Raw genomic sequence first — 25147 nt, 5'->3', positions numbered from 1 at the left:
ACAACATTGCAAAGGCGATGTTGAGAAAATTCAGGTCTGTATTGCGCAACAATTCGGAGATGGGGGGGGGGCGAATATCAAAGGGTATTTCTCACACTGGTGGGAATGTAGAAACTGAGAGCTTAAAGCAGTGTTTTAGAACATTATTCTGCAGGAAAATTACTGTCTCTGCCCAGGAGCCAGTTCTCCTCAATAAATCATGTTTCTGATGTAAAGAGCTCAAACTCCAGCAGTGACGGCGCCTGTTTCAAAGAAAGTTACAGTATTTTCCGGAGTATAAGACGCACCAGCCAAAAACTGCCTAATGAGAATAAAACACCAGGTTCAATAGGCGTATGGCGGACTGTCAAAAGACCAAGGGCCTCCAATTGTTGCTAGAAGTAAAGCATGACTTTCTACAAATGCCAGTGTTGCACAACATGTATGACCTAAATGGGTGTTCAAAAATGTTACAGGGATTGACAGTGTTTTTCACGTTTCTAGAGCTTTTTGACCTCTTAACCCCTTAACTCCCGCCTGAACCGAGCACATTTTCTCCAGTTTGGCTTTACCCCAGTCCAAAAGCTTCTGGGAAAAAGCTGTGAAAATAGCGACAGAACTGAGACGAAAACAATGATGAAGATGTGACAAAAAGTGAGAAAACTTTGACAAAAATGTAACAAAAAAGACAAAAAAAGGTAAAAAATTGACCAAAAAATAACAAAAAATGTGACAAAAAATATCAAAAAATGACAAAAAAAATGACAAAAAAATGACAAAAAAATGACAAAAAATGTGACAAAAATGTGACAAAAAAGACAAAAAAAAGGCAAAAAATGTGACAAAAAATATTTTAAAAAAGGACAAAAAATTTGACAAAAAATATTTAAAAAATGACCTAAAAATTACAAAAAAATATCAGAAAATGACCAAAAAATTACAAAAATGTGACTAAAAATATCAAAAAATGACAAAGAAATGATAAAAAAAATTGATTTAAAAAAAAAGACAAAAAAGACAAAAAATGTGACAAAAATGTGACAAAAAAGACAAAAAATTGATTAAAAAAAAATGACAAAAAAGTTACAAAATGAGTTGGAAAAAAATCTGATGACGTGGGGAAAAAGATCCATTTAGATGAGTTTTGTAGATCTTAGCTTTCAAATGAGGCGTTACACTGGCCTACAGGATTTGGGTAAAGCTGAACTGGAGAAAATGCTCTCGGTTCAGGCGGGAGTTAAGAGGTTAAACAACGAACTGGGCGGGGAGGTGTTACCATTGACAAGCCTCTCCCGGCAGCACGTTTTTCAGCTCTCCTTCGCAAACTCGTTCCTCTCGCTGTGGCCGTCACACCGGGGGATAAGATCCGCCCCAAACTATGAAAAAAGAGCGACTCATAGTCCGGAGAAATGAAAGCACTAAGGAGCCTTTTCCAGCCTTTGTTTTGAGCTCGCTCCACACGGTTTCACCTCTGCCGGAGCTCTCGGCGCTCTCTCCGTCTGCGCCTCTGCGTCTGTTTGAAGTCCTGTCGCTCCTCTTGTTAATCTGAACCTGCTCAGATCAAACGCTGTTCACAAAAACCTCCCCAAATGAAATTAAAACTCGCTCCTCTCGCTCTCTCTCTCCGCTCTTTCATTATGAACTCCAGGCGGCGGTAATAATCTGAACATGTCCAGGAGCAGGAATCGCTCATTTCGTCTAATACGTTTCTCTGACGACTCAGAAAAGGCTCTTCACACGAGGGAGGACCTGCTTTAGACTCTGAAATGAAGTCATTGAGAGGTAAAAGGAGGTGATTTGCTTAAACATCGCTGAACCAGGACTGGATTAGGGAAGAACCAGAAACAAGGCGAGAGGCTGAGGAGAAAACTCTCTCTTTGCAATGATTGTCCATCTTTTATCTGAAATCGATCCATCCACAAACACTGACACGGTGTCCACTTGTAGCACGAAAGGCTGTGGCTGTAATCCAAATATGGTCATTTCCTGTGTGGGAGACAGCAGTGGCTAAAGACGGGAGGAATAAACACTGGGCGCATGTGCAGACAAAGGGACTTTAGGGCCGCTGTTCCGTCACCATCATAGATATAATATAATAAAGATGAGCGGGTTTCATTTGCCACATTCATACTAAAGGTTCCCGAGTCCTGTGTGAACCTTAATTAGCTTGTTGCTCAGTATGGCTATGCTAGTTCCTCTGACCTGAAGTTGTGAGCGCCAGCACTTCCTGTCTGTATTCTTTTCCCGGAATACCGTAAATTCTCTAATACTGGCCTGTATTCCATTAGCGGGTCTCTGACAGAGGCCGGGTCTCTGACAGAGGCCGGGTCTCCGACAGAGGCCGGGTTTCTGACAGAGGCCGGGTCTCCGACAGAGGCCTGGTCTCTGACAGAGGCCGGGTCTCTGACAGAGGCCTGGTCTCTGACAGAGGCCGGGTCTCTGACAGAGGCCTGGTCTCTGACAGGGGCCGGGTCTCTGACAGAGGCCGGGTCTCTGACAGGGGCCGGGTCTCTGACAGAGGCCGGGTCTCTGACAGGGGCCGGGTCTCTGACAGAGGCCGGGTCTCTGACAGGGGCCGGGTCTCTGACAGAGGCCGGGTCTCCGACAGAGGCCGGGTCTCCGACAGAGGCCGGGTCTCCGACAGAGGCCGGGTCTCCGACAGGGGCCGGGTCTCCGACAGAGGCCGGGTCTCCGACAGAGGCCGGGTCTCCGACAGGGGCCGGGTCTCTGACAGGGGCCGGGTCTCTGACAGAGGCCGGGTCTCCGACAGAGGCCGGGTCTCCGACAGAGGCCGGGTCTCCGACAGAGGCCGGGTCTCTAACAGGGGCCGGGTCTCTGACAGAGGCCGGGTCTCCGACAGAGGCCGGGTCTCTGACAGGGGCCGGGTCTCTGACAGGGGCCGGGTCTCCGACAGGGGCAGGGTCTCTGACAGAGGCCGGGTCTCTGACAGGGGCCGGGTTCGCGGCTGGCGGAGGCAAATTAAAGCCGGTCTCTAAAACAGGCTGGGGCTTTTATTAGAAACTATAGCGGTAGAAATATTCCCCATGTTAGGAATTTGTCTCATACTGGTGTAAATGAAAACTCACGTGCAGGAAGTAACAAACGGGAACCCGGGCCGAGGGGGGGACGCTGCAGAGGAGCTGATCCGAGCGTAACTTTGACACAGATTTAGCCACTTTTCAAACCTCCTGTCACGATATTTGGAAACAGAGCAAACAACAAATGTTTGTGACCCTCCAGGGTTTTAATAAAGTCTCCATTGCGTCTTCAAAGCACGTCCAGCTGCTCCGTGTGCAGGTCAGTCCCACGCCTCAAAATAACTCCTCCCATCAGCGCGAGCGTCTCGTCTTCTCTCGGGTCAGTCTCATGATCGATCACAAACACAAACGCTCCGTCTAAACTCGCCTTTACACAAGATAACAACAAATAATCCGGTCCGCGGTAAAAACGAAACAGAAACCTGCAGTGACACTGATGTCAAAGCTCCGCTAACAGCAGCGAAACACTTCCTGTTGTCCCGACAAAATAAAAGGCGTCAATGTTCCAGCCGCTGGGAGAGGGTTTGAAATGTTAATTAATAAATGAACCTAATATTTTAGGTCCAAATGGACACAAATCTCGTTTTTCTTCGTTTTCCTGGTCGTCCGTTTTGCTCAAATAGAAATAAAGGCCTGTCTCTAATTGTGGCCTGGTTCCAATAAAGGCCTGGTCCTAGATGTCCTTGAGTAAATAAAGGACCCAGCCATATTAGAGCATTTACGGTATAAACAGTTTTAAAGTTGGAAAATGTGCCGATAGTTCTGCACAGCAATGGCATTCAGATTTTCGAGGTTGTTCAAGAGGGTTTTTTCCTTTTATATCCAGTTCCTGCCTGATTTATTGAGCTTCGTTATTTTCTCCTTTTTATGTCCGTTATCTGCAGAAAAAAGTTTCAAATGTTTATCTCTAGATGCCATTGTTTTCCTTCATTCCTCTGCAGCGTCTCGCCTTAAAAACATCACCAAACCAGGACTAAACCTGGGACTAAACCAGGACCAAAGAGGTGACTCACAGTGTGTACGGATGAGCACTTTCCCCGGCACAGTCTGCAGCTCGGATCCAGTTTTGAGGAGATTTGTGTAAAAATAGCAGCGAGTCCAAACAGATCCTCCACGCCGCGGAGTTTTGGAAGAGGAGCAGAGAGCGCTGAGCCTGCAGGTCAAAACCCAGGGCAGCGATGGCCTAGTTCAACCTCACACACACAGCAGCACACAGAGGCTCAGGCAGGAGAAGTGGAATCTCACCAGCAGGAGTTTGACACACGTAGAGTCGTGACCTAAATGAGCCGAGGAAGAGTTTCTGCAGGTCTTTAAGAAGCTGAAATCCAACTTGAATTAAAGCAACGTTTCCTGGAAAATGATGATGTTGCTTGACTGGTTTTGTGGAAGAGGTTTGTAAAACTCAATGGGAATTTTGGAAAGTAATGCGTTTTTCTTTGTTTGTGTCCTTCAAACCCTTCTCATGTCTGAGTCCAAACCCTTCTCCTGTCTGAGTTCAAACCCTTCTCCTGTCTGACTCCAAACCCTTCTCCTGTCTGAGTCCAAACCCTTCTCCTGTCTGAGACCAAACCCTTCTCATGTCTGACTCCAAACCCTTCTCCTGTCTGAGTCCAAACCCTTCTCCTGTCTGAGACCAAACCCTTCTCCCGTCTGAGACCAAACCCTTCTCCTGTCTGAGACTAAACCCTTCTCCTGTCTGAGTCCAAACCCTTCTCCTGTCTGAGTCCAAACCCTTCTCCTGTCTGAGACTAAACCCTTCTCCTGTCTGACTCCAAACCCTTCTCCTGTCTGAGTCCAAACCCTTCTCCTGTCTGAGACCAAACCCTTCTCCTGTCTGAGACTAAACCCTTCTCCTGTCTGACTCCAAACCCTTCTCTTGTCTGAGTCCAAACCCTTCTCCTGTCTGAGACCAAACCCTTCTCCTGTCTGAGACCAAACCCTTCTCCCGTCTGAGACTAAACCCTTCTCCTGTCTGAGTCCAAACCCTTCTCCTGTCTGAGACTAAACCCTTCTCCTGTCTGAGTCCAAACCCTTCTCCTGTCTGAGTCCAAACCCTTCTCCTGTCTAAGACTAAACCCTTCTCCTGTCTGAGTCCAAACCCTTCTCCTGTCTGAGTCCAAACCCTTCTCCTGTCTGAGTCCAAACCCTTCTCCTGTCTGAGTCCAAACCCTTCTCCTGTCTGAGTCCAAACCCTTCTCCTGTCTGAGTCCAAACCCTTCTCCTGTCTGAGACCAAACCCTTCTCCTGTCTGAGTCCAAACCCTTCTCCTGTCTGAGACCAAACCCTTCTCCTGTCTGAGACCAAACCCTTCTCCTGTCTGAGTCCAAACCCTTCTCCCGTCTGAGACCAAACCCTTCTCCTGTCTGAGACCAAACCCTTCTCCTGTCTGAGTCCAAACCCTTCTCCTGTCTGAGACTAAACCCTTCTCCTGTCTGACTCCAAACCCTTCTCCTGTCTGAGACTAAACCCTTCTCCTGTCTGACTCCAAACCCTTCTCCTGTCTGAGTCCAAACCCTTCTCCTGTCTGACTCCAAACCCTTCTCCTGTCTGAGACCAAACCCTTCTCCTGTCTGACTCCAAACCCTTCTCCTGTCTGAGACTAAACCCTTCTCCTGTCTGACTCCAAACCCTTCTCCTGTCTGACTCCAAACCCTTCTCCTGTCTGAGACTAAACCCTTCTCCTGTCTGACTCCAAACCCTTCTCCTGTCTGAGACCAAACCCTTCTCCTGTCTGAGTCCAAACCCTTCTCCTGTCTGAGACTAAACCCTTCTCCTGTCTGACTCCAAACCCTTCTCCTGTCTGACTCCAAACCCTTCTCCTGTCTGAGTCCAAACCCTTCTCCTGTCTGACTCCAAACCCTTCTCCTGTCTGAGACCAAACCCTTCTCCCGTCTGAGACCAAACCCTGCTCATGTCTGGCTCCAAACCCTTCTCCTGTCTGAGTCCAAACCCTTCTCCTTTATGAGACCAAACCCTTCTCCTGTCTGACTCCAAACCCTTCTCCTGTCTGAGTCCAAACCCTTCTCCTGTCTGAGACCAAACCCTTCTCCTGTCTGAGACAAAACCCTTCTCCTGTCTGACTCCAAACCCTTCTCCTGTCTGAGACTAAACCCTTCTCCTGTCTGAGACCAAACCCTTCTCATGTCTGAGACCAAACCCTTCTCCTGTCTGACTCCAAACTCTGCTCATGTCTGACTCCAAACTCTGCTCATGTCTGACTCCAAACCCTTCTCCTATCTGAGACCAAACCCTTCTCCTGTCTGAGACCAAACCCTTCTCCTGTCTGAGTCCCAACCCTTCTCCTATCTGAGACCAAACCCTTCTCCTGTCTGAGACCAAACCCTTCTCCCGTCTGAGTCCAAACCCTTCTCCCGTCTGAGTCCAAACCCTTCTCCTCTCTGAGTCCAAACCCTTCTCCTGTCTGAGTCCAAACCCTTCTCCTGTCTGAGTCCAAACCCTTCCCCTGGTCAGAGGTCTAAGATCCTCTCAGTGCCACAGTCGCAGCTAAACAGACCCAGATTTGAGCGTCGTCAGAGCCGAGGCCGGCCTCACATCTTTCCCGCAGATCGGGGAGAAACAGCGCGACGGTAAATAAAGGCCCCGCTCACACTTTTATTATGAAAATCCATTTGGGAAGTTCACGTTCGAGCGGCCGCGGTGAATGAAAGCCGCCGGTCGAGCGCTTCTTGCGGACTCGGCAGGTTTTCTTTTGAAGAGAGCTGCTCCCAGAAGCGCCCGCTCTGTTTGTGTGAGAGAAACAACATCGCGGCACGTCCTGAATCACCAGGACCTCGGGGGGATTCTCGCCGTCTGATCGAATTAGCTGTGGGGGTTTGTTCGCACGTCGGCGTAATTATAAACACGGGACAATGAGGCTTTGGAAACCGGCTTCAATAAGTGCCGTCCTATAGATGGAGCTTCAGTGGGACAGAAATCAAAAGGAGAGGATTTGGCAAAAATAATTGACAAAGTGCTTCAGAATCACAGCCGTAGCCGATTCATCTGCATTCACCTGAACCTTAAGCGATGGGATGAGATATTACTGCAGCAATTCCACCTCCCTCTCCATGGAAAGGCTCCTGTAAGCTGCCTCTGTGCGGTTTACATGTTTGTTGTCAGAGATAATGCGTTTGTGACATGTGTTTGCAGCAACACGCCTCACGCTTATTGTGGCTTTCAGAGCATCTCGTTTCCCCCATTTTTCCCTCCACGTCTCATTATCTGCTGTTGAGGCCGTTGGTGCAGCAGACGCAGGAGGAAGAAGGGGGGAAGTACGAGCTCGTCCTGAGACTAAAGGTGCGAGAGTTTAGATCCAGCCCGACCCGAGCCTGAAGCAAACCCGGCGTTAATGATGATTTATTTAAGGCCTGATCAGAGTGTTTTCAGCAGCAGGGAGGTTCCACACAATGTTACAGTAAAATGACAGTAAAAGGCGAGAGTGCAGATAAAATACTCATACTCATATTCATGGGCTAAAAGAACTGTTTGCAGCCTGGATTTGAACATTGTCAGAGTTGAGGCCTGTCTCACATCCTCGTGAAGACTGTTCCAGATTTTAGATTCATGAAACTGAAACGCAGCCTCACCGTGGTTATTATTGACTCTGGGAACCACCAGGAGACCCCTCCCCGAGGTTCTCAGGGCCCGAGATGGTTCATACGGCTGTAACAGGTCAGAGATGGACTTTGGTGCTAAACCATGAAAAGACTTGTAACAAACAGAGCTGTTTTAAAGTCTATTCCCTGAGCGACAGGAAGCCAGTGCAAAGACCAGAGCACTGGACTAATATGGTCGTGTTTCCTGGTTCTTGTCAGGACTCGAGCAGCAGCGTTCTGGATGTACTTAGCCACAGTAAGTTAAAGAAGGTGTATTCTGCTTTTTTCAGTCCCATAGCACCAGTCTATATCACACTACACTGATGACAAACCTTCTGTTGGTCTGTAAATGCAGTAAATTAGAATAACTGCCTTGTATAAAATGTCTCTCTCAAAATGGCTGTAGTGAATGTCTTGAAATAGGCCTCTGTCTCTTTAAGAACCTCTGAGCCTTTCCGACACGCCCCCTCCACACGCTGTCTGTGGCATCAGTGGGGAGGGGGTTCTGCTGAGGAGCAGTGGTTGGTTACTCGGCTGGTGACGAAAGCTCGGAGGCGTCTCCAGGAGGCGGGGGCGTTCCTAGGAGGACTCAGGCAAACCTATCCCTAAAATGGCCGCCATCAGAGTTTTTACAGATTACTCAAAAATACGTGAATGTGCCAAGGCAACACTTCAGGCATGTTTTTAATGAGGGAGTGACATAATAACATGATGGAAAGCTTGAAAAAGTCAATTTTGCATAATACCCCCCCTTTAAACGTTGTCCTCGAGAAAGAGCGTGTGGCGCCGCTATCGAAGCACTTTTCTCGCCGCCGCACAGTCAGCATCTCAAGGCTTTTTTATACTTTGGCGGAATCGTCCGCAGAATCGTTCGAACTTCCGCGTATCTTCTCTGCCTTCACATTGTTATGTCTATTTTAAAGGAACAGGCCAGCATTTTTACATACTGAGATATGTTCTTACCTTAGCTTTGACGAGTTCTTTAGGACCTGTCTGATCTTCCCCCGTGCCTTCAGTCACGTAAACACAGCGCAGACGGCGTTAGCATTTAGCCTCTCCCTCTCTCCTCTATAGCTCCAAAACAGGTCAAGATAGAAGCTACCAAGCTCTTCCACGTTTTCCCTATTTAAATATGAAAAAATGACAAAAATGTGACCAAAAATGTGACAAAAAAATGACAAAAATTTGATAAAAAATTGACGAAAAAATGACAAAAATTGACGAAAAAATGACAAAAATGTGACGAAAAAAGACCCAAAAAATTGATAAAAAATTGACGAAAAAAGGACAAAAATTGGACAAAAAAAGACGAATAAATGACGAAAAAATGACAATTATGTGACAAAAAAATGACAAAATGTGATTAAAATTTGACTAAAAAAATTACAAAAATTTGACAAAAATAAAAATTAAAAAAAATGACAAAAACGTTACAAAAATGACTTGAATACCCAACAAAAAGAATGATGGAAAGAAATCTGATAACGTGAGGAAAAAGATCCACTCGGTTCAGGCGGGAGTTAAGAGGTTAAAGTACCTCTGATTTGTGTAAAGTTATTTCTCAAAATCCTCTTGAGGGCCACTGGTTCTATGCTAGAGGGCCGGGTTTACCTAATTTACCCTGATTTACACCATTGTCCAGGCATTACACCGGTGTAACGGTGCCCAGCCTTAATTTCCACTCACATTTCTGCTTTTTGTGGGTCGGAAACATCATCTTACAACGTGTTAATGACAGAGAAACTACAGACTCTGATCATTTGTATCCCTCCACTCACACAGGTCCCCAATGCAAACACTCGTCTGCAGGAACAGGCTCAGAAAGCTAATGGGCTTCTGTGGTTTTGGGACATATGGTAGAGAATATTGCATCATCAAATGTTGTGCTTCTTTCATTGTGGCTTAAACCTGACGGGGAAGCAGCTCCTTTCCCTCTTGTTTAGATCTTCAGAGTCTCCGCTGGCTGTGCTGCAGACCCGCTCCTGCCTCTGTAGTGCACCATTAGCAGCAGCAGCAGCAGCAGGAGGAGAGTGTGAGTCTGGAGCTGGAGTGCCTCTTGCAGCTCGGTCCCTGTGGAGATGGTTTCCTCATTTTCACGCCTTTGAAAAACATGAGCCGCTCCTTCCTGCTCAAAAAACTCAGACCAAACATCAGAGAGAACCTGGACTTAAGCAGGACCGAGGCTCCCCCCTTCCTCACCTCGCCTCGTCTTCCTCTAAATTTAGTCTCTCTGTGGCAAAAATCCCAACAAGACACTTCAAATATGGCTGCTGGGAGGGAGATGGAGCCGCACACCTACGACTTTCCATTTTCAAACTCCGACATGTGCCTCTTCTCACTTCGCCGCTCGCTGCCGGAGGAGCTGTTTTTAGTTCGGATAAAATTAAAAAATGAGCCGTTTGTGTCGGGGAGAAAAACACGATGCAAGTTTGCAATCTGCTAAAGAGTTGGCTGAGAACGCGGCGCGAAGGCAAGCGAGGAGGAGCAGATCTGCAGGAGGATTTTAAAATAGAATGAGACTAAACGAGGAGCTGGAGAAGAGCGAAACCAGGAGCGAGATCGGTTCAAACTTCAGACAGAACCGGGCTTTGTTCCACAGAAGGTTTCTCCAAGTTTCTCTACGATCGTCTGTGTCCACGACTTCCTACACTCTGAGAAATCACCCAAAAATAAAATCGATTGTAGTGATTGGCCGAAAGTCCTTTCATCTGACCAACATGGAGCACGTCAGGAGACAGTCATGTGACCTGAGTTCACATGTGCGGAGAGAGAAGACTCTGGACTTTGTGACTGTTTTTGTTTGATTTACCGATCGATCTACGTTCCCGCCCTCACCTGTGGTCATGTGATCTGGGTAACGACCGAAAGGCATAGACTGTGAAAAATAATGGACGTCTTCTGCTCACTCCTCCCCGTTTACCATAATGACCACGGTCGAGGGGGAATTCATGGCAGGTTTACAGACTCCTCCTCCCCAGCTCTGACGAAGCATGTTCCTAAAAAGGGCATAAGGGCGGGATCTTCACCGTAGACTCCGCCCTTGCGTGACGTGTAGCTCGCGCTGCTCCAATGCTAACAGTCCGAGCCTCATTAAGTACGAGATTTTAAAAAATCTTCTTACGAAAACCTGCCTGTTTTCATAAATTGTGACTAACCCAGCGTTATCTCAGGAGGAAGATCGAGCCTAGTCTAGTGTTGAACAAATAGAAACCAGGTGTTAAAGTTGTTTTTAAGGCGTCTAAACTCCTATGCTTTTCAATGGGGGCCTAGCGGCGATATGGAGGTACTACAGCAATGGGCGCAGTGTCGTGGTCATAAAGCAGAGCAGCCAGCGGCCAGCGCCAAAAGGACAAGATCGCGGATACAAGCGGCCGAAATGAGTTTCCTTCACCGGGTGGCTGGGGGTGAGGAGCTCAGTTACCCGGGAGGAGCTCGGAGTAGAGTCGCTGCTCCTTCACGTCGAAAGGAGCAGCTGAGGTGGCTCGGGAATCTGTTCTGGATACCTCCTGGTGGCCTCCCTCATGTCCTATTGGGACAAGGCCTCGTGGGAGACCCAGGTCACGCTGGTGGGAATATGTCTCCCAGCTGGCCTGGTGTCGCCTCGGGGTCAGAACATCTGGAGGAGGTGTGTGTGGATCGGGAAGTCTGGGCGCCTCTGCTGAGACGCTGCCCCCGCGACCCTGGATAAAGTGGAAGGACATGGACGGATGAATTTACAGATGGATTAAAGCAGGGGTGTCCAAACTTTTTTCATGGGGGGCCACATATTGAAGCGTACACAGGGTGAAGGGCCGTAGATCGGTAGTTAGTGCCGCAAAACCTTCGACTAGCAGAGGTTTAAATTGTGCCCCAAACCTCTATTTAAGCTTAAAATCTTCATGCAGCTCAGTCTCACAGTAAAATGTTAGTTGTTCGGTTAGAATTGTATAGAATTATTACATTTCAGATAAAAAGGTCCATCTCTGGTGATGTGTACCGATACAGCAAGAGGCCGAGGGCCACCATAAATTAGTCTGAGGGCCGCTTTTGGTCCCAGGGCCGCACTTTGGACACCCCTGGATTAAAGCATTGCACTGTGAACAAAAGCACAACAAAAAAGTGACAAAAAAGTGACAAAAAATATGAAAAATGCGTCAAAAATGAGGTAGAAAAGTGAAAATGCATCGAAAAACATTTTTTAAAAACCCCAGACATGAAAACACAACATAAAACCTGATGGAAACAAAACAACACGGTAAAAATGTGCTGGAAACGCGACATTAACGCAGTGAAAAAAGTGAAAAAGCTACAAAAATGTGTCAAAAATGCGATAAAACAGTTTTGTATGTTTTATCTTTCAAACGAGGCATCACACTGGCCTATCGGCCGCTGCCAGCGGGGGGCGCTCCAACTAAACTGCCTGTACTTTAGGCTATACTGCGTTAAAGCCGCATCACTTTGAAAACAATCATCCCGCTCATGAGGAGGACGTCTGTATCGGCAACAGAAGGATCCAAAATGTTTCGCAGTGTGGCTTTAAATATGAGACGTTTGCTCAGAGGACGACCTTTTCTTCAGGGAAACGCTCACCTCGTCCTGAACCCTCCAACACACGGGGAATGTTAATCTGATTCTGCAGAAATATCACAGAGGGATCGGTTTTCTCTCCGTTTCCAACCAGAAATACTTGGATAGAACTGTCTCCATGGTTACGTGTACGTTCTGCTAACGTCTGCTAACGTCTGCTAGCATTTGGGTCGATATTGTCAAGTATACAATACAATCTTGGCCTAATCTTTGTTCTGGGTGAACTCGGAGTCTCTGCACGGTCTCTGAGAGGTCTCCATGTGGTCTCCGTGTGGTCTCCATGTGGTCTCCGTGTGGTCAATGTTGGGGGCGGGATCATGGCGCCTTATGGGGAGATTTTTTGTTTAGTCCCCCATTGAAATGCATTGGACTTTCTATGTTGAATTGCCTTCATTAACCTGCACTATCCCGACTAAATAAACCAATTAATACACATTGATAAAGATGTGTTATTACCAAATACCTATGGCAGGGGTCGGCAACGTCAGGCCCGGGGGCCAAATCCGACCCTCCGGCACAGAACCTCTGGCCCTCAAGATGATTTTGAGAAACACTATTACACAAACCACAGACTACTTTTAACATTATTAGAGGGGCTAGATGCAAGGTCGTCATGTTATACTCACTACTGCCACCTCAGGTCTTATGTGTAGCTGCAGCTTCTATATTAAGCTCGTGCATGACGGCACTTTGGACCCGAGTGACAGTGCAGGATTTTAGAGGCAGTTGTGGTGAACAGGTCTGAGCTCATTCTACACATTCGGACATGGAGGAACATGTAGGGGGAGGAAAACGCATAATTTTAACATGTTTAAACTCCGTATTGTCCCTTTTTTCCACCTTAGAAAATAAGGTGGAAATACTGTCAATGCACCCAATGAGGTCATAACACTGGCATCTGAAAGAACTGAAAAAAGAATAATCGAATAATCGAAGAAATGACATAAATCTACTTGAATTAAGAGATTGAGGGTCAGATCTTGTGGTTCACAGCTCAGGCTGTAGAGCAGACGACTGCGCAGACGGTGGCGCTCCCTGCAATCTTCAGTGTCAGACCTGGCGCAAAAAGTGGGCAGGACAGGAGGGGGGACAGACTCTCATTGTGATGTTGTGGTGCCGCCCCCTCCCCATGCTTTCCCCAGACCTGCGGAAGGCGATGGTTTGCGAGGGAGGGTGCAAAGTTACGAAATGTACAGGATTTAACTGATCAGAAACTGTCATATCGGAGGAGTTACAGAGTTATGCAGCAGTTACAAGAAAACTGTAGCGTTTTGGAACATATGCGCTCCAGCTGCAGGATTCTTGGAGCGGCCGAATTGGAAAAAAAAATAAAATTGCTCTGCGCCCTGTGAAATGCGCTTCTTTCTTTTGGACTGAGCTGTGGCTCCACGAGGAGCATCATCAGGAGGTAAAGACTGACACACGATGGAAACGTCTCCTTAAAACTCAGATCAGACCTGGTGTTGTGGCACTTGAGGCATGTGTGGTTTATTTATGGAAAACTGTTGTTGTTTTGCTGTTAGGGGTGTGTTTTGCTGTTAGGGGTGAACGCGTTGATCTACTGTATCAAAGTAAACCCGTGCGTAACCGACGCTCAAACAGACTTTTCAAGGCAATTTCGCTTTTGTTTTCAATTTGACGTCGATTCTAAGGAAGAAGATGAGGCAACGCGATGTAAAGAGGAACATATGTGAAGGTTTCCACAGAACAGCGGCTCCAAGTGCTGCTTGTCATGAACCAGCCTCAGTCGCCTCTTTTTCTTAAATAACGCCCTCTCCCTAGCGGCGCAGCCTTTAGCGCAAAACCTGCACCACATACAAGATCGCGCCTGAACCACGTTGCGTTTAGAGTTTCGCACGGACTGAGCCAGTCACAAGATCTGGCCCTAAATCTAAGGTTTGAGTAGATTTGGTTTGGATGAGATAAAACCTCTAGCAGTATTTTTTCTCTTAATTCAGATCATTTTGTGTCTTTGTCTGATTCCAAGTGGGTTTTATTCTTGTTCCATTGGCGCTATAGCTTTTGTATCTTGTATTACTTCAAATTCAACATAGAAGAACTTTAATTCAGGCAATTTTAAGTCATTTATCTCATCATTTTTCCAGTGTTGAGCTTTAGTTTGGGCTAATAATCAGTGGCTTCGGCCCTGACGTGTGGCATCATACCCTCTTTAAGATAAACCAGGACTAAACGGATGAAACCTGGAGCCTAAACTAAGCTAAAGCCGCGGTGCAGCAGCAGCAGCAGCAGCAGCAGCAGCAGCAGCAGCAGGGCAGAGCTGCTCCGTTTTCTTTATCACAGAAACATTTGCTCAGTCTCTGCTCTATTGTCTGCAGCGAGCTCTGGGAATACTCCACTCTGTATATTTATCATACCATGCACCAGCGCCTCCCTCTCCCCCCCTTCCCTCTCCCCCCTCTCCCTCCCCCTCTGATGCCGCGATAAGGGCCTGGCTGACAGCTGACTGATGTTTTGCTGATACCAAACCCGCTCCGTACCCTCCCACTGAGCCTGTCTCCCCGTTACACCCTCGCTCCCCTTTCAACAAGCCTTTTTCACATTTTCTCTCGTGCTTTCGGTGTCAAAGCCCAGGTTTGAGCTTGACGTCCCGCCGCCGGAGGGTCGCGGGGGGGGGGGGACAGGCGAGGAAGAGAGGAAGAGAGGAAGAGGAGCCTCACGCTGGAAGTTTGAAGTTATAATTGGCAAAGCTCGCAGTTATTTAGTCTGACCCGGCTCCGCAGAGAAGTCGATTTAGCAGTTTCTGAGGAGAAGGTACTTTCTACTAGACCACATTTCTGTAAAGTCACTCTCTCTGTGAACAGTAGGTGGCGCTGTGCAGAGTGTTGATGCCACTGACGACTGGAGGTGGGCAATAGATCGTCTTTACAAGATAATATCAACATGGCTGTTTGGGAGATATGCAAATGTACAATATTGAGTTTATCTCCAAATGTGGAAGCGACAAACTGATGCAAGTGCAGATGTTGCAGCACATTTCTGATGAAAGTCCCACAAAATGTTGATACAGACCAGTTAAAAAATGACACAAAAAAAATCAAATGGTTGGGTCTTAAAATGGACCATAATGTGTCTTTAACCCCTTAACTCCCGCCTGAACTGAGCACATTTTCTCCAGCTTTACCCCAATCCAAAAGCTTCTGGGAAAAAGGTGTGAAAATAGCAACAAAACTGAGACGGAAACAAGGATGAAAATGTGGAAAAAGTGTCAATTTTTGTCAAAAAAATGACAAAAATGGACAAAAAATTTACAAAAAAAGTGAGAAAAATGTTACGAAAAATGGAGGAAAAAATGGACAAAAAAGTGACCCAAAAAATCGAAACATTTGACAAAAAAGTGACCAAAAAATTGACCCAAAAAATCACAGAAATGGATAAAAATTTGACAAAAAATGCAAATAATTGGATGAAAAAGTGACAAAAAAGTGACCAAAAAATTGACATTTTTTTGGAAAAAATTGACATTTTTTTTGAAAAAATGGACAAAAAAATTACAAAAAAATTACAAAAAAATGACAGAAATAGATAAAAATTTGACGAAAAATTTAGAAAAAATGGACAAAAAACGGACAAAAAACGGACAAAAAAGTAATACGAATTTGACAAAAAATGCGAATAATTTGACGAAAAAGTGACAAAAAAGTGACCAAAAAATGGACAAAAAAAATCTAAACATTTGACGAAAAAGTGACAAAAAAGTCACAAAAATTTGACAAAAATGAGACGACTGCCCAACAAAAAAAGTGATGAAAAAAATCTGATGATGTGAGGAAAAAGATCAATTTACTTTTGCAGGTCTTTCAAATGAGGTGTTACACTGGCCTACAGGATTTGGGTAAAGCTGAACTGGAGAAAATGCTCTCGGTTCAGGCGGGAGTTAAGAGGTTAAACGGCCAAATCTGTGCATCAGTGAGGACTCAGTGTCTCAGTGGTTTTCATGACTTTGTCCTGAAGGTTCTGGTCGTGATCGTTTGACCCACACAGTCGGCTCCAGTAATGGCCGCCATTTGGGTCGAGGATCTCACTACTGCCACCTCAGGTCATACGTGTAACTGCAGCTTCTATATTAAGCTCGTGCATGACGGCACTTCAGGTCTAACTTCATTCTAGACCTTAGGACATTGTTGGAACATGTGGGGGGAGGAAAATACATAGTTTTAACATTTTTAAACTCTGAGCAGTCCCTTTAACCCTCAGGATCTTTACAGCAAATCAAAATGACTGTGTGTTTGTCCCAGTGAGAGGCTCAACACCCCAAACACCTTCAAACCCTTTGCCATCAGGACAAAGTCATGACAGGAAATGACGCTGAATCCAGATGTGGTCAGGACAGTTTCAGTTTATTTGCTGTTTTCATTCAAAGGTTTCTTATTTCTTCTTCTTCTACTACAAAGTTCCATGAGAAATATGAATTCTTACCATTTTTCAAATTAGTGTCGATGCCGGCTCTGTCCTCACGACACAGAGAGAGTTGGGAATTTTACTTTTGTGTTTTTGAAGCTGCAAAACTTATTCATATATTCACATTTCAAAAGTGTGATGAATCTGATTAAATCTGATCTGTGTTGTTTGTTTCAGCAGGTCAAAAAACAAACTCAAATAAAGCCAGATTTTATTGATCAGGAGCTGCAGTCGATGGAGAAAGTGTTAAAGCCTTTATAGAAAACACGGCCGTGCTAACGGATTAGCATGACGGCGCAGAGCGGATTGTAGCCTGAGACGCTGCAGTCCCGGAGCGTTTTGCATTTCCCTTTTCTTGCTGATTCCTTCAGTCCTTTAATCACCTCTCCCCCCCCCCCCCCCCTCGCTCCCCCCTCGTCCCCCCCCTCGCCCCCCCTCTGCGAGCGGCGCACTGATATTGGGAGGTAATGAGCTGACGAGGGTATTATTTCACACACCAGTGCGCCGCGGCTAGCTCTGACCTGCTAATGCTAAGGCTAAAGCTGCAGTTTACTGTAAAGTTTAACCCCCGGGATTGTTCTGCATCACGGTTTAGAACACGAGACTTTTTATAGAAAACCTAAAGTACAAACATGGAGTGTCTGTGATGCTGATGAGGCAAAATAAAGCAGCTCCGTTTAAAGGCCCCAAAGGAAACAGTCTGTTTTTGGAGGGAAACATCCTTTTGCCCCAAAGTTTGTTGTTGAAGTAGAAACTGGTGGAAAAAAGTTTGCATTGTATTATGATTTGTTGATGTTAGTCAATAATAGTCAATAAGTCTGTGCATGTGAGGGTCAGTCAGGTCCAAACAAACCACTGAATGTGTGAGCGAGTGCAGGATCCTGAACACTGGAGTCTATTGAGCCAGAACAGTGAAGACTTACAGGCTTTAAGTCTCCCTCATATTCATTTTGTCAATATCTTGAAACCGATGGAACAGTCAGGACGGCTGCTCTGTAGGAGTGGACCCTAGTGGATCATAGTGGACAGAGGAACAAGTAAAGTTCAGCCCGACATTGACACTGTCACTCTTTAAATAATTAATTAACGGTGTTGATGTTAAATAAGTACGGATTAAACAACGAGGAGCCGCATTAGACGGTTCTAACGCCCGACACAGTGTTGTTACTCCTGCATTATAACGTCTAATGCGGCTCCTCGTTGTTTAATCCGCTTATACCAGGGTCCCACAAACGTAACATTTATAATAAATGTTTTTTTCATTGACTAAACTCACTGAATCTGCCAGACTACGGGACTATTTTGTGTGGGTTATTAGCCGGTCACTGAAGGCTGGTCTCAGAGCGAGTCATTCTCCGCAGCTATTACGAGGATCTCAGTCAGGCTCAACGACACAACATCAGCACAGAATCACAACACAACAGGACTAACCCGGAAACACTTTTCCCTGGAAGTAAACACCGATATGCGGCACTCGTGGGCAGGAGTTATTTACCTTTTACGCTGTTTAACCTGAAGCTAAAGCTAGCTAGCTCAACCAGCTCAACTGTTTATGGAAACAGCTGCGGTGGAGTCGCTCACACCTGGGCCCAACTGAAACTTTTATGTTTGACTTTACTAATCCAGACAAATATGCTTCAATGCAGGATCATTTTATGTACGCCTGAACATGAAGAATAGCCGTAACCGTTTTCAATAGAAATGTAAAGCTCATATGTTATTAACAGTAGCTAACCGAGCTGCTCACTCTCCTCTACAAACATTTAGCAAACGCTTTGTTTTGGCCAAAAACGTTGAAATTAACACAAAATCCATCTCAGACGTTCCTGTCAGTCACTAATTACGCCTTTATCTGATTCAGCTGTGTCATGTGTTGCCATGGCGACGCCACAGCGGAGTGATATCCCAGTGATTTAACTACCGGACTACGTGTGCGGTTATACCAAAGTAACGCACCAGCCAATCAGAATCCAGTATTCACCCAGACCGCGGTGTAAGTGGGTTAGTTGCCGCGTGTCAGATTGTTGATGGATTTGCTGCATTGTGAGGTCAGAGGGCAAATCTATGTGTGTAGGTGGATCTAGTCTGGCTTTAGTTTCCGTCCACCTCCTTAAAGACAAAACAAGGATTCTATGTTCAAGCAAAGTAAAACATGCAGGAGTGCTACTTGGATATACTGGATCTTCCTTTGATGCTCTTTTGACTTTAAAAACATACAAAACTGAGGCACAAGGCCTTTATTGCAGCACGGCCATTAGATTAAAACATTCTCTGTCGTCTTCATCATCTCTGTTCAGATATTCTGCGTATCGGCCACAGTCTCAGACCCTGGACTTGGTCCAAACTTCCGTCAGTCCAGGGTCAGAAATGTTTTCCTCCAACTGTGAACAAGCACTGGTCGTCACGTTCGACAGCATCTGTCTCTCTTCTTTCTGTTTCTGTTTTCACCAAGTCCTGGTTTTAAAAATAGACTTTCAGCTAATGTTGTAACAGGCTCCACATCGACAACAAAGACACTTTCAATCAACTTTCTTGTGGTTAAAATGGTCCAAATCACTGCTTTTTTCATTCCTTAATGCTAATTATCAAAATCAATATTTTAAATCCAGGCTCAAGACACATTTATTCAGACTGGCGTTTAACATTCAGTAGTGCAGCGACACTTAGTACATTTTATTGTACGTTGTACGTTTTATTGTAAAGCATTTTGGTCGCCTTGAGTGTTGTAAATAGGGATGCACCGATACCGATACCAGTATCGGGTATCGGGCCGATACCACATACTCGTACTCATTCATGAGGTCCCGATACCAGAAACCGATACCATTTGACGTGTGTCCAGCGCACCTATGAGGCGCACCTACGAGGCGCGGCTCTCAGCTGAGGAGAGAAGAAGCAACAAACTGGAGAATTGTTTAGTGTAAATACAATAATCCACATAGAGCTGACTTTGTTACAGACTGCGCTCTCTAAACCAGAGTCTGAGCTGGATTTAACCAGAGCTAAATGTTGTTAGCGCTGCAGCGTCTGCAGTGTTGCTAACTCGCGGCTAGCAGTTTCGGCCATTCTGACGCCATTTTATGCCCAAGGGTTTATTCATCTGAAAAACTAACCCAGCGACTAAAAAGTCCTCAGAAAATCCAACTTGAAGACATACAGCAGGGGGAGGCAGTTTTGTGAGGTGGAGGCTGATTTTGATCATCACCAAATCACCGAGGGCCGAACCACTGAAGCCAATTTTCTGCAATTGCCAAAGTTTTACATTATATGGGATGTTTTCTTTTTTTTTTTACCTCCAGTTCGGCTTTACCCAAATCTAAAAGCTGCAAGGCAACAGGTGTAGTGCCTCATTTGAAAGCTAAGGCCTGCAAAACTAATAGTAGCTTGTTGTTGCGTTGTTGCCGCTCTTTTGTCAAATTTTTTAAGTTTTTATTGTGGGTTTTTAAGTAAGTTTAAGTAAGTATTTTTGCCCTTTTTTCTCGTCACTTTTTTCTCGCTCTTTAGTCACTTTTCTGTTGTTTATTGTTGCTTTTCTGGCATGTTTTAGTCTCTCTTTTGTTGTGTTTCGATGCCATTTTGATGCTTTCTTTTCAAGAAGCTTTTAGGTTCGGGTAAAGCCAAAAATGTGCTCAGTTCAGGTGGGAGTTAAGGGGTTAAGTAACATCTCAATACTATTTTTTAATAAAAACATAAATGAATAAAGCACAGGCATTGGGAGCTTTTGGGCTTTTCTGTCTATGATGGACAGAGACATAAAAATATACAATTATATTGAATGAAAATAAAATAAATAAATAAATGACATCAGCACAATTCTAATATAACTGCTCTTAAATGTGTCGCCTACTTTACTTAAGGAAATGTACATGAGTCAATGAACTAATTACAAACCAATCTGCTGTGAAAAAAGTAAGAATGTGAAGAAAATGCCTTGTACTCGTATCAGTATTCGGTATCAGCGAGTACTTAAATCAAAGTACTCGTATCGGTTTTAGAAAAAGTGTATATGGTTTACCCAGTTCCAGTAATAGGCTAAAGATGGAGAAGCGAGTTGTGAAAGTCCTGGTTTCCTCCTGGGTTCAGTCCTGGTTCCTCTTTCGCTCCTGCCCTTTCCAGTTTTCCGGTGATTAGATCTTCTCATAGAAAACCCTGAGCTGAGTTTTTTAATCTCCTTCTGCGTGAGCTCCATTAAAAGACTGTGAGATCAGGACTTTGTTATCGAGACATCAGCGTTCGTCAGCGCTTCGGGACAGAAAAAAAGAGACTCTCCTTTTTCTCCGGATCACGAACAAAGCGCTGGGATAAAAATGCACGTCTCGGGTCGGCGGGTTCCGCTTTTATCGGACGTTTGGTTTCAGCGTCGGCGAGATGAGTTTTCTGTGCGTCATTAGCCTCGTTTTAGTGCCCGTGTTCTGCTGCTTTAAAGGAAACTCCGACCTCCGAAAGGAAACGCACTGGGAACTCGAACTCGGTATTATACCTGCAGAGTCGCACACGGAGGGAAAAACTATGAGTGTGTTTAGGTCCAGTACGAGGACCCGGGAGCTCTGGGAGGTTAAAGCCGGGACTGGAGCTGACGAGATCACCAGAGCCTCTTGGTTTTTAAGGTTTTCCATCATAAAACTGCTTTGGGTCAGAGCGCAGGAAAACCAGCCGCCTTCAAATAACTGGCAACAGTTTCACGAAGCTTCTTTCCATCGAAAATATTCTCTTTTAGTTCTTTCACTGTTGAAATGAAACCTCTGTGGACTCGATGTTTGGGAAGCTGTGTATGGCTTTACCCTAACAGTTTAGTGTCATTTCAACAGTGTTATACTGCAAATATCAATACAGTAATATACTGTAATTCACTAAGGCTTCTGGGAAATGGTACAATAAGTTACTGTAAACCAGTGGTTCTCAACCGTTTGGAGCCGCGACCCCCATTATAACAGGTAAAGGGGTTCGTGACCCCCCGCCCGGGTCACACCGTGAGAAATGGGAACATTAGCCGACATAATTCTTAAAAAACAAAGAAAAAAAACAAATGGCTGAAATAAAATTCATCAAAACTATGAACAAATAATGCCACTGTGGTAAAATAGCAACACATGCTACAATAAAACATTAGATTATATGCTAATGAAAATATGTATATTTTATCTAAATGATCTGGCGACCCCCCAAATTTGTCTCGCGACCCCCTTGGGGGTCCCAACCCCCAGGTTGAGAACCACTGCTGTAAACAACAGTAAGTTATTGTAGTTTTACTGTATAATATTACAGTAACACACTGTGCTTATCAGGATCAGATAATCCTTTATTGATCTCACAACGGGGAAATTCACTTGTTACATCCATCCACCCATCACATGGCTCCAGCCCCTGTGGCGCCTCCTGCAGGTGGTGGCTCCACAGAAGGACGGCCTCATGGTTCTAACCAGGCCTGTTGGTCTCTCTGACCCGCTCTTGATCCGTCCCCTCGGACCTGTTTGCCCTGTGAGGCCCTACAGGGGCACGAAGCCCCGACAACAGAGCTCCAGGATCATTCGGGCTCAAACCCTCCACCACGTTCAGGTGGCGGCTCCAGGAGGGTTAATATACATCATCACCAGTGTCATTTGGCAGTGCAGTAACTTACAGTGGGGAAAAAAGTATCTGCTCAGTTCCCCATAGACTTTCTATTGGATTTTGGCCAAATACTTTCTACTGTAAAATCTACCATAAACCTTTTACAGTGTGAGAGACAAATCCCGGAGAATCCAGTTTTCTATTAACAGGAATCGGCTGCATTGGAAAGTAAACAGTGAAACGACAAGTAAAAAGTGCAGTATTGAGGTATTTTACTACTAGTACTACTCTTCTACTTTTACTTGACTACATTTCTCTCTTCTGACTCTTCTATTGAACCTAGAAACATGCAGATAATGGAGATCTGGTTGTATTTGTAAGTATTTTGAACATCGGCTCACTCGTTTCCACAGTGACCTCTTCGTGACCTCAGAAAGTCAGAAAACACCAGCGGCTCAGTCCGTCTCTTCATAAATAACGTATCAGTGGTTTTCAGAACCTGGCGCTGAGGCCTGTCAGGCGGACGTGGATCACAAAGCTCCATCGTCTGTTCATCATTTGCTTTAACTTCCCCATTACCGTCAGCTCGGCGCCGTTTTGACGCCACAATCACTTCGTCAAAACATTTTACGGAACGTTCATCAACAAAAGGAGTCCGTCGGTCGATAAAAACACGCCTTTGTCCGTCTTCTGTTCCTCCAAAGCAGAATGGCGTGTTTGCAGCTGTTAGCCCGTACTTAGCCCGGTCGATAGCCCGTCGTTAGCGCCCGCATTGTTCTCGCGCTGAAGCTGGAATTACGCTTTCCGTCATTGTAATTATCCACTCAGAATCTGCATTAACCCGGCCCCGGCGGAGCGGAGAGATGACAGGCTGCGGCGCCACAAACAAACAAACAAGAAAACAAACTTGTGTAAACGCCGTGATGAAGGCGAGACTCTGCAGGTGAAGAGGGGAACAAATAAATGTAGAGATATCAATGTGAAACTTTGGCTGAACATTACAGATATGAGAAAAAAATGTATTGCATTTTTTCTGTCATTTTTTGTTTTCATATAAAAAAAGGCATATTGTGCATGAAAATGGCCAAAATTGCCTATATTTTGGGCAACAAAATAACAAAATGCAAATAATGGATTGAAATGTATGGTTTTATTTTATTGACATATTAGTGACTAAGATTTTTTCAGAGGGGATTTTGGATACACTGTTTCGTTTTTCAATAAACTAATCATAAGTGAAAAAATCTGTAAAAACTCAAATTCCGCCTGTTTTTTTGGGTTCAAAACTGAATAAATCAGGTTTGGAATTAGATATTAACCTCTTAACACCCGCCTGAACTGAGAGCATTTTATCCAGCTTTACCCAAATCCTGTAGGCCAGTGACTTACAAAACTCATAACATTTTCATCACATTTTTATCAATTTTTGTTACATTTTTTGTCACAGTTTTCTAAATTTTTTGTAACATTTTTTCACTTTTTTGTCACATTTTCATCCTCGTTTTCGTCTCAGTTTTGTTGCTATTCTCACTCCATTTTTCCAGAAGCTTTTGGATTGGGGTGAAGCCAAACCGGAGTGCTCTGTTCAGGTGGGAGTTAAGGGATTAAAAAATCCCTCCGAAAAAACCTTCAAAACCTTGTTGTGTCTCAGACTGTAAAGTGTGGAGTCTGTGGCAGCTTCTATAAGGGCTCAGGCTTCTCTCATTCAGAGAAAACCAGCCCTGAAGTTTTGTAGCGAGTGCGCATGCTCGGCCCGTTCTCTGACTTTTCCGCTCCAGCGTCTCGTAGGAGGAAAAACACCATATTTGGGTGAAGGCGTCATCACGGGGCCCCTTCAGGACACGTGGATGTCAAATGTACGCTGCTCTCTCCCTCCATGTAGACAATAAAACTTGTAAGGATATTGACCAATTGCTTTTTAAATTTCTATGGAAGAATCGAACACTCTATATCAGGAAAAGTTTTGTAATGAATAGCTATGAAAATGGAGGGCTTAATGTTTTATGGATGTAAAATCTGTCAATATTTATGAATGAAAACCCGCGGGAAAGACGGCCTTTCTACGCGGCGCAGCAGCTACTTCCGGGTCGCCCCCACCTCGCAGACAAAACATCATAAAATAAACATCATGCGGGCGAGTTTTGTCGTTTTTATACATGAAAACTAAGATGTAAAGGGAGGAAAATAGATAAAAATCTCCACTTCGACCACTGTGTGAAAAATCAATACTTTCACCTGCCGTGTCTCGCCTTAAGCGCCGTTCCTGTCGGGCGGGAGTGAACGACGAGTGGGGGTGAATCCAACATGGCCGCCTCGTGTCTGACCTGTCGTGGTTTTTGTGTTTTCCAGATGTTTGGCGCTTCACTACGAGCACGATCTTCCCCCCACCTCCATCGTCATCACCTTCCACAACGAGGCTCGCTCCACGCTGCTGCGCACCGTCAGGAGGTAAGGGCATGACCCGGCCACACGGGGGCCACTCGCGCCTCTTTGAGTGATCTTTGAGTCTTTATCAGAGTCTTTTCAGGTCAGAGAAAGCTCCTCCTGAGATGCTCTCCTCACGTCTTGATCTCTAGCTTAACTTTCATTGTGGAGTAAAAACATTCACAAATAACTGTATATTTTGTTTCAGATGCTTCAGATCAATATTTCATTTCATTCCAGTGTAAGACAGTGATACAGATGTGTGTGAGAGCTTTACTAAAGGCCCGCTCTTTAGCGCTAAAAGAGGAGCTTCGTCCTCATTTCACTAAGTGCAGCGATGTGTGACTGCTTTATCAGGTTAGTGGGTCGAGGAACCGTTTTCAGTCGGTCGCTTCCCCTGAAAACATTTCATTTAATATTTACCCACTGAAAAAGTACATACTGCTGTATATACTATTACAAATTCAGGTTTTATTGGACCCAGTTTGTCGTCTGGATCCCGACAGAAAACCAAAGCTCGAGCGCAGTCCCATAAACAACAGCAGGGTCTGTAATATGTTCATTTAAATGAAAACT

The 25147-nt window shown here is 45.2% G+C and overlaps 1 protein-coding gene across 1 annotated transcript in view; it reads left to right on the top strand.

The window, feature by feature from the left end:
- The window catches only part of galnt14 (UDP-N-acetyl-alpha-D-galactosamine:polypeptide N-acetylgalactosaminyltransferase 14 (GalNAc-T14)), a 258436-nt gene that overhangs the window by 111847 nt on the left and 121442 nt on the right, over positions 1 to 25147 (top strand). Inside the window, exon 3 of the mRNA XM_079572745.1 lies at positions 24497 to 24595. Coding sequence (XP_079428871.1) covers positions 24497 to 24595 — 99 coding nt within the window. The remainder of the gene's footprint in view (positions 1 to 24496; positions 24596 to 25147) is intronic.

The sequence above is a fragment of the Gobius niger genome (genome assembly GCF_951799975.1).
Source record: "Gobius niger genome assembly, chromosome: 15".
In the NCBI taxonomy this organism is placed as follows: domain Eukaryota; kingdom Metazoa; phylum Chordata; class Actinopteri; order Gobiiformes; family Gobiidae; genus Gobius; species Gobius niger.
Note: the sequence above shows the minus strand (reverse complement) of the source record. Positions and strands in the feature narration are given on the sequence as shown.